Here is a 10,595-nt window from a genome sequence, read left to right on the forward strand (position 1 = left end):
TCATTTTATCTCACCAACTGAGTCCTAAAGTGACCCATCATAGCTTGTCACTCCACACTCATTCTTTCTCCACATCAGCCACTCCACCGTATACAGCCTAGAGCCCTCAGCAATATTCCAGCCATAAAAGAATGCAGTGTCTGCGAAGCTCTTGATGCCTTTCTTGAACCAGGCCCAAATGTCCAGTAGAGTCACAATGGGGGAGAATTCACTCTCCTGGTTTCTACCACCCACGTCAGTAGTATGCTGACAGATATGTAACCACCAGTTTGGGCAGAAGGACTGATTTCTATCGCTTGTCAATTTCTGTAAATATTCCTACCATGGGCAATTTCAAGCTACCAACATGAAGTCACTTAATATGGGGTTAGGAAAGATGCCAACAATTAGCTCTGGAGCGGGTTAACAGCTGGCTCCAGCACACCACTGAGTGTAGACTCTTAAGAGTCTGAGAACCCCTCTAAGGGCACATTCTCTTACACTGTCCTACTCCTTCAGCCTGGTGTAACTGAGTGTGCATTGGCCCATTTTGATTTCAGTCATGTTTGTGCAATAGAAGAAAGATTCCAGGAGGCCAGGAAATATTTTATTGACAACCAGGGACATAGCCATTAACAGAGGGAAGCACACAGGACTGCAAACTAAAACCCAATAGCCAGCAAGGGCCCTTCGGGCCAGGAACACTGCATCCTGGGGTCCTCACAGTCTCCCACCAACAGACACACAAGACTGGGCATCCAGGAGAGGGGGCAGTGGCTCTGGTGTCCCACAGTGTGAGAGGATACATGATTACTCATAATGAGCGACAGGGCAAGGAGGTGAAATGGAGGGCGGGTCCATCACTGCCTAAGACCACCTCCTCCTCTCAGAGCCAATACCAGGTGGAGGACTGAACCACCCAGTATCTTGTAATCAGCTGCTGTCTTCTCATCGTTCCTGCAGGAAGAGGCAAAAAAAAAAAGAAAAAAGGTATTAGAAATACCATCTAGAGCAAGGTTCTTAACCTGGGTTTCATGGACCTGTCTGGGGTTCTATGAATGCAGATGAGAAAAAAATTAAATCTTTATATTTTTACTAACCCTTAACTGAAATTTGATATTTCTTTCAGTTTTGAACACAGGCAAAAAACCCACAGGGGTATTATTAGCAATATGGGTAACTTGTTAACAACAAAAATTAGATTATTTCCCTATCATTTCACAACTGTTCGTAGGTATCTTGAAAATCTTTTAAAATTATAGTAATTATATCCATCATTAGATCTTAATGAAGTACATATATCACAAACTTGCTTTTTTAGTAGTGTGATAAGTGTATTTCGATCCCATTAGTTTCTTTTGTAATTCCATGCATTTTATTTTATGTCTGCAAAAATCTAATTCTGAGAAGGGGTTCATAGCCTTCATCAAATTGCCAAAGGGTCTGAGACAACAAAAAAAAGGCAGGCCTGCTCCACCTCCAGTACTTGCATCTTCATCTTCACATAAGATGGCCACGCCCTCATTCCCATTCCAAACTTACATCTGTTTACCACTGTAGATGAGCCGCTGCTGCTGTGGGGGAATTCCCTCTTTCTCCTCCACACGTTCCTTGATTCGCTCCACCTTTAGGGGTACAAGTAGTCAGGGGGTGCTCAGGGGGAAGGACCGTGGAACGGGAAAGAACAAGAGCTATGCAGAGACTATGACAGCGGAAGGACTCAGTTCATCAGCATACCCAAGCAAGTGTACATGTAGGGAGATAGGCATGGAGAGGTATTGGGCGTACATTACCTTGTCTGTGGGTTCAATGTCAATCTCAATCTCCTTTCCGGTCAGCGTCTGAAACAGGCAAGGGTTTCATGAATCCTATAGCCCACTATACAATTTGTCTCCTAGGTAAAACATCCTGGCCTAGTCTTGGGGGATCTACTACCTTCTGAGAAATGCACATTCTCAAAGCTGATTTGAAGTGTCAGAAATTTTGACCACACCCGATTTCAGACATTTTTAGGCTGTGAACAACTTTGATAGGGGAAGATTCTGTAAACCATTTGACCCTTTTAATCTCACAGGTCATCTCACCTCCCATTCTGCTAGAATCCAAGAGAATACCATAACTCCTTTCGATAAGACAGCAACGAGAATTGTCCTAAGGAAAGTATTCCTTTGAGAAGGACCTTGTCTTATGTACCAATGCTAGAAATTAACATTCAGATAACTCAAAGAATTCTCAAGGACACTGGAGATCACCTCTGATCAACTATTTTTTTAAAAAAATATTTATTTATTTATTTATTTGGTTGCGCCGGGTCTTAGTTGTGGCAGGAGGGCTCTTTAGTTGTGGCTCGAGGGCTCCTTAGTTGTGGCATGTGAACCCTTAGTTGCAGCATGCATGTAGGATCTAGTTCCCTGACCAGGGATTGAACCCAGGTCCCCTGCATTGGGAGCGCAGAGTCTTAACCACTGCACCACCAGGGAAGTCCCTGACCAACTTTTTAAGTAATACTAGAATTCAACATTCTATTCTCCCATATCTTCTCCAGACTTCCACCTAAATCCTAAATTGCAGCTCTGGTCTTCTTGACTTCTTCTATAGGCAAAGGGCTGCTGATATCCAAACACAATAATTATACTCATTGTACACTTATAAACATGCTTCATCCAATCTAATCTCCCATCCATCCTTGCTTTTCAAACTCCATCTGCACCAGTCTACAGTAATCCATAATTTAGGGGCATTTTCCTTGCTTCTACTGTTTTTCTTGTTGCCATGCCCTCTTCCGCTCTTTTGCAAACCTTCAAGGGACACTTTAAGATTGATGACTTGTCCCCAGTACACTTTAAGAGCCTTTACAGCTAGTTGTTTAAGTGTCGAACTCTCCAATTTATACTCCAGCTCCCTAAAGGACAGAGACTGTTCAGTCTTCCTTGAAAGACTGAACGTTTGAAAGATTGAAAGTTTCCTAGAAACTACGATGAGTATCTTACATGCATCAATACATTTAATCCTTGCAAGTACTTATGAGATATGTACTATTACTATCACCATTTATAGTTGAGGAAAATGGGGTTTGGACAGGTTAAAAAGCATGCCTATGAAGTCAAAAGGAGAGTATGAATCCAAACACAAACTCTCTGGCCCCAGAACCTGAGCTTTCAGCTCTGTACTCAGTACTGCCCAAGTCTGGCTGATCTAGTATTGAGACCCAATGTACACTCCTGTGGTGGACTCACAAAATAACATATGGTTCCTACTTATGGTATTCACAAAGACCAGCATGAAGAAAGTACTTAGGATCTAATTTCTCAACCATGAGAATGGTTCACTACTAAGGATATTTCAAAAAATGCAAGAGTACCTCCTTTGGATTGACCTGTTTGGATGCAAAAGAATAAATTACAACAGTAATTTTCAAGTTTCCAGCCCAACTCGAGCTGGTCTGTTTGAAAATTTTCAATAGTCTATGGTAAAATGAGAAAAATAATGACAACAATGAGATTTTCATGAAACTAAATATTTTCAGGTGTTAAAATGTCCTTTTATGAAATGACAGTGACAATATATGGTATTTTTTTAGGCTCCTTCCTGAAGAAATGAAAAGTATGCAATTCCATGTTGTCCACAAATTATCTCAATTTATTGATCATAATACTTTAAATGCAAAGACTCTTTAACCAGACAATTCTATTTCTAGATAACTAACCTTAAAGAAAAACTTGAAATTTGAGTACGTATTCAAAGAGAAGCATGTGAGGTTTACTGCAACACCTTTCATAAAAGCAAAACACAAGAAACAGCCTAATGCCTATTAATAGGAAAACTATTAAACTATGGTACAACCATAGAATTATTTATTTATATATATATATATATATATATATATATATATATCTTTTTTTTTTTCTGTACGCAGGCCTTTGTTGTGGCCTCTCCTGCTGCGGAGCAGACTCCGGACACGCAGGCTCAGCGGCCACGGCTCACGGGCCCAGCCGCTCCGCGGCATGTGGGATCTTCCCGGACTGGGGCAAGAACCCGTGTCCCCTGCATTGGCAGTCAGACTCTCAACCACTGCGCCACCAGGGAAGCCCTAGAATGATATATTTATTATGCAACAGTTTATACACTAACATGGAAAGAGCTAGAGAATGTATGATTATGTATCATTTTCTATATGTAAATATATACATACATACATGCAGAGAAGAAAGGATTAAAAGTATACCTATCTCCTAAAATTATGATGATCCTTGAAAAGGGGAGTAGGATTGAGGAGACCAAAGCTAACTCTCCCTTTATCTGTACTATCTAATAAAATATCTAATAAAAATATATTCCTTTATCACATGAATATTAATAAATATTCATTCTGATTTAATAAGAACAATTTTTAAAGAGTACAAAAGACTCTAACAGAAAGCCTAGAACTGCTCTCCCAAGAGTCAGATGCTTGGGCTTTATGACATTTGAAAAAACTTATTGGTTTATAAAATCTAAAACTCTAGCACTGGTCCTTCGTTTCTGAGATAGACTACAGAAGTCTATAAATGTATCCAGAGAGCAGTCTGGCATATGGTGTCCCAGCAATAATACTTCTGGGAAAATAATCCTCTGACCAAAAATATACCTATGACAATGAATTGCAACTTTTTGAAACTGAAAAACTAGAAACACAATCTAAATATCACACAATTGAGGGTTAAATAAATTATGGTACAAACACAGGGGGGAAAATCACACAGTTCTCAATGTTTAGACTAACAGTATAATTCTTATTTTGTAACTAAATAAATAAGCACACACATACATGTATTTATATGCTTTCAAAAAAGTTTGGAAGGATGTAGACATCAGTGCTTTTATCTTGAGTTTTGAGATTATGGGTGATTTAAATTATTTTCTTTGTGCTTGTATTTTCCATTTTTTAATACCATGAATACATTGGGATGAGAAAAAACATTTACAACAATGTCCTTGATGAGAGTATAAGGAAACCATTCTGTAAAGCAGCACTGTCCACTAGAGATAGAAACTTAGTGAAAGCCACATATACGATATTAAATATTCTAGCAGCCACATTTTTAAAAGGTGAAATTAATTTTAATATTCTGAAACCCAATATATTCAAATTATTAATATATTTTACATTCTTTTCTTCTAACCAAATCTTCAAAATTCTGTGTGCATTTCATACTGACAGCACACCTCAATTCAGATGGTAAGTTATCATCTGAAATACTTGATCTGTATTTAAATTTCACAATTTACAGTTGAAAAAGTACGTTTACATTCCCAGCTTGTTCCAATCAAGTTAAAAGGTTTTCCAACTACTGAATAAAGTTTCAGTTCTTATATTAAATTAATTAAAATTAAATACAAAGAAAATAATTGAATTCCTCAGTCTCACTAGGCACATTTCCAGTGGTCAATAGTGCACGTGGGCAAATGGCCACTGTACTGGACACTGCTCAAGGATCCCAGCTAATGTAGGAATCAACAATAAAATCAGAATATCCCCATTTTGTAACCTCCAATGAAATAATGGATCTAGGCAATGACTAACATCGCAGAAAGCAAAACAACCTGACAGAATTATGTCACAATACCACCTATGAGGGCTTCCCTGGTGGCGCAGTGGTTGAGAGTCCGCCTGCCGATGCAGGGGACACAGGTTCGTGCCGTGGTCCGGGAAGATCCCATATGCCCTGGAGCGTCTGGGCCCGTGAGCCATGGCCGCTGAGCCTGCGCGTCCGGAGCCTGTGCTCCGCAACGGGAGAGGCCACAACAGTGAGAGGCCCGCGTACCACAAAAACAAACAAACAAACAAAAACAAAACAATACCACCTATGAATTATTCTCACACATGAACAGACAAAAAGGACTAATCAAGCCTCTCGATCTTATTACCAATTGGCAGGAAATACAGAGGAAAGAGGAATACATTAAAAGACAGCATGGGGATGTAATCAGCAAAATTCAAACTATAGGAAACTCTATGGGAACAACCACCTAGATTATTCAACAAGAAAAAAAATGGGGGAAATGGGGAATTACAGTTTTAAAGAGGCCTAAAATACTTATCAACCAACTACAATGTATGAATCTTAGTTGGATCCAGATTCAAACAAATTGTAAAAAACAAATGAGACAATGATAGTGTGAAATCACTGTTGATTTTTTAGGTGTAATAATTATGGTGATGTTAGTAAAAAAAGTTCTTTTTTACAGATAAATACCAAAATATATACCAATAGTATACGCTACGCTATCTGGGACTTGCTCCTTAAAACATAAGGTAAGGAAAATTGGTGAGTATAAATAAAGTAAGATTGGCCATGAGATGATCGTTTTTGAAGCTTCGTATAGGGTGCATTATTCCTTCTCTCTGCTGTTGTATATGTTTGAAATTGTCATAATTAAAATCATTTAAAACTGAACAATTTTAAAAGATATTCTTGATTTCAATTTTAAAAGATATTTTAAAAGACCATGTCATACTGGATTTCTTCCCTCAAATCTGGTCATTGTGACCTGGGAATACATTCAATGCTATTCAACTAGTCTATGATGAACCTCAGCCTGACATTCTGCTATATAAGCACTGTAGGGGATAGAAAAGAAGGTAAGTGACCCAGCCCTTGCCAACAATCTCTTTCAAGTGAAGATTTACAACCAAGAGACACTGAGACATACAATTAATAGAACAAACCAATATACAAGAAATGCCATACTGAATGTTATCGTCCAAAATACAAGGGGCAGTGACAAAGTGCTGTGGTGAGGGAAAATCAACAGTGATTAATTTAAACCTGAGATAACATTTCACACCCACTAAAACAGCTATAATAAAGATGGGTACAGAGTAGCTGGAATGCTCACTCATTGTAAGTAGGAATGTAAAATGGTGCCATACTTTGGAGATCTGTTTGGGAGCATCTTTTAAAGTTATACATGACCTAGTAATTCCATTCCTAGGTATTTATCCAAAGGAAATGAAAACATAAGTCTACAAAAAGACAATGTTCATATCATCATTTCTGGCTATTAGAAGCCTCCTTCATAATAGCCAGAAACTGGAAATAACCCAAACGTCCATCAACAGGAGAATGGATAAACAAATTGTGATATAGTCATCTAATGCAGCATCACTAAGTAATAAGGAGCTACAGACACAACAACAGACATAATGCTGAGTGAAAGAAGCCAGACACAAAAATTATACATTCTATAATTCCATTCTATGAAATTCTAAAACAAGCAAAACTAACCTATGGAACTTTCAGAGGGCAGGGGTGAAAATGTTCTAGATCTGTGGCTACATGGGGGTATACTGTTGTTAAGAACTCCTTGAACTTAACCCTTAAGAGCTTTGTGTTTTATTTTACGTTTAAAAAAGCATGAATGAGAAAACTGGGGCTTAGATAGTAAAGACAGGTGCCCAAAGTAATTTGCTAAGAGGAATCAATGCATGATCTGAGGTTAGGGAATAATATGATGAAAAAGAAGGTTAAAGAAGACCTGTACACTATGATTTTGTACACCGTATTTTGGTATAGACTCTAAACTTTATCATTATTTTTTAAAAATACATATACTTTATTTTTTTTAAAGACTTTTTTGATGTGGAACATTTTTTAAAGTCTTTATTGAACTTGTTACAATATTGTTTCTGTTTTGTTTTGGGATCGAACCCACACCCCCTACACTAGAAGGTGAAGTCTTAACCATTGGACCACCAGGGAAGTCCCTAGACTGTAAACTTCAGAGGGGAATGGCAGTAGGAAAATCTTGTTGGAGGTATCCCAACAAGAGGTATTTCTCTGGAGGTATCACAGAGAAATAAAGATATAAGTTAATGAGACCCCAGACGAGAACAAGGGTAATGGGAATAGAAAGAAAATCAACAGAAAGATGTATCAAAAGAAAAATTAGGTTCTATAAGAGAACAATGATTTTAAAGAACTGGGTTCCAGGTAACTAACTGGTAGATTGATGGGATCAATATACGAGATGAGTATGGGGAAGATGGCTTAAGACAGAAGATGTTGTATTTAATTTTAGAAACACAAAGATGAGGTATCAAGAGAAGTTTTAAATCACGAGTGTGCCAACTAAAGGATGTCACTTGCCTCCTGGTTCTACAAGAATTAAGTCATTAGCCACTGCAGTCGCTGACCTTCAACCCAGCCTGAAAGGAGTTCAAGGTGGAGACCAGGAATGAGGCACATCAGGAATGTGCTCTGGGAAAATTAATAGAACAGGCCTTTAGATAGTTAGATATTTTCAGGAGAAAATTTTATGAACCCAAATTCTTGCATCTTCCCATATTTAGAAAAGCACTAAAACCATTAACTAAGATGTCTGTTCCTCTTGACTAGCAGCAACCTTCTACCGAGATGTGTGCTTGATTACCCTTTGCCAAAATCACATACATGCTGACCTCGCCCACTTACCTTTGGAGCAGTTCCTCAGTGCTATCTAAGAGGCTGTCTCCTGGGCTAAGGTCCTCAGTAAGTCCCCAAATAAAACTGAACTCACAGCTCTTATGTTGTGTGTTTTTCCTTCTGTCGACAAGGGATTTAGTTGTAAAAGATTGCAAAAAGAGATATGGAATAAGTTACCTACATGGAGAACGACAGTGGAAGAATGAATAATTCACAAAGGAACCCTGCTAAAAAACCTATCATTTGTATGGTAGTTCACAGCTAACTGTTTTATTTATTTAACATACAAAAATGTATTTAACATACAAAAAAGAAAGAGAAAGATGGACAGAGAAACCTATTTGAAGGTGGAAAGGAAAGTGTTTTGGGAAAGAAGACTTACAGTTTTACAGAAGTACTAAATACAAATGGATTCAAAAAAAGTAGAACCTTGCATACTCCCCAGACAAGCAGAAATGCAGAATGTTAGAAATGCAGAATCTCGGGTTCCATCCCAGACCACTGAATTAGAATCAGCATTTTAACAAGATCCCCAGGTGATTCTTACACATTTTTAAGTTGAGAAGCCCATCTAGAATACAGTATTTTCTTAAACTGCAGGCCTCAACTCATCAGTGGGTTATGAAATCAACTTGGAATAGAATTCAAAATACCAGAGCATATCACACACAGTTATTTTGTGACCATGAAGTAAAATTTTTTTGTGTAGGTTGAGATTTAAAAAAAGGTTTACAAAACACTGAACAAAAGTATAGTAATAACCTCTTCTTTGGCCTAAGGGAGGACTAAGAGAACCTGAGAATCCATATGTATTGAAATGACATAAGCATTCACTTGCTAATGTTTCTCAAGACTTTTTGGACAGTGACCCACACTAAGAAATACATATGAACTAATATCACATCCATGCATGTAATATACATACAAAATAAAAACCAAAATTTCACAAACAATCCTCTTACCCAGAAGTATACCCTGATATCTCTATTTTTTTCTTTTTCTTGTTGCTTGTGACCCACGGACTTATTAAACTGATTTTACCACTAGTGACTGTTTTATAGGTTATTACTCAAAATTTGAAAAACAATGACCTTCAACATGCTGCTTGGCCTCAATCCTTAGCTAAGATGGTGGTTCAGAAGGACTGAAGAGGTTAATGGCTATTATGCATGATAAAGACACTAAGGAGCTGATGAAATAACGATAGACTTCCTTGGCAGTTTTTTTTTTTTTTTTAATGCTAAACTAACGTTGCACTGCATCAGTTGTTAGTTTTTGTCCCTCCCTCTTAAGGCACAAAGGAGGAAATAGCAGATAGGACTAATGAGGGTTGGAAACTGGTGAAGAACCACGGGAGGCGGGATGGAGATGAAGGAAACACTGCTAGTACCAAGAACTAGGGCACTGATAACTAACCTGCCTCAGTCAAGGAAGTGAGGCTGGTCCAGGATGCTGGCTCAGAAAGGCAGGTGCTAACTGAACACGCTCCCAGCTTTGTTTCCTGAAGGCCGGCTGAGATACTACACCTTGGCGACAACTAGCAAAAGCTCACAGTCTAGTTCCTGGGAGGCCCCGGTTCCCTAGGCTACGTTTTTGTGCTGTACTCGGAGTAGCCTACGTTAGGGGCTGGGAGAAGCAGGTAACTGGGGCATGAACGATGGAGAACAGAGCTTATTCCAAGAATCCGAGAGAGAGGGGGGCCAAGATGCTGCTAGGCCTTCTCTGTGACCGCGGGGGTTCGAACACAGCGAGACCCCGGACAAAGGCGGCCTCCTTCTGGGTCAAGGAACGGTCCCGGAATGAAAGCAGGCACAGCACAGACTCCGGGGTCGCCCTGCTCTCGAAGCCCTTTTGGGGACCCCCCCCTACATCCCATCACCCCTCGCGCGGAGCCCCGAGGCTGTCAGCCCTCTCCAGGCTCGGGAAAGGCGTGGTTTTCCTTCCCGGCTTCTCCCTTAACGAACAGCGGCCAGCCCAGTACCACTGCGTCTTGGCAAGGCTGGAGGTGCTCCCACCTTCACTTTAATTAGCATCTTCTTCCCAGTTTGGGGCTGCACACAGATAAATTGCTGCTTCTACCGCTGCGATCGCCGATGCAGCTCTCCAGCACTCAGCCTGTGGGACTCACTTCTGCTTCCGGGTCACTGCCTGGCTCCACCCCCCCCCCCCCTC

The 10,595-nt window shown here is 39.6% G+C and overlaps 1 protein-coding gene across 1 annotated transcript; it reads right to left on the reverse strand.

Moving 5' to 3' along the window:
- Window positions 1–567: 567 nt before the first annotated feature.
- NEDD8 (NEDD8 ubiquitin like modifier) lies at window positions 568–10,558 on the reverse strand. The gene is made up of 4 exons (XM_007447887.1): window positions 10,439–10,558; window positions 1,773–1,820; window positions 1,522–1,604; window positions 568–936 (listed from the first exon to the last, which is right to left on the reverse strand). The coding sequence occupies exons 1-4, from the start codon at window positions 10,454–10,456 to the stop codon at window positions 840–842; spliced, it is 246 nt and encodes an 81-aa protein (XP_007447949.1). The 5' UTR covers window positions 10,457–10,558; the 3' UTR covers window positions 568–839.
- Window positions 10,559–10,595: the final 37 nt, after the last annotated feature.

This window comes from Lipotes vexillifer, unplaced genomic scaffold (assembly GCF_000442215.2).
Source record: "Lipotes vexillifer unplaced genomic scaffold, Lipotes_vexillifer_v1.1 scaffold558, whole genome shotgun sequence".
Lineage (NCBI taxonomy): Eukaryota > Metazoa > Chordata > Mammalia > Artiodactyla > Lipotidae > Lipotes > Lipotes vexillifer.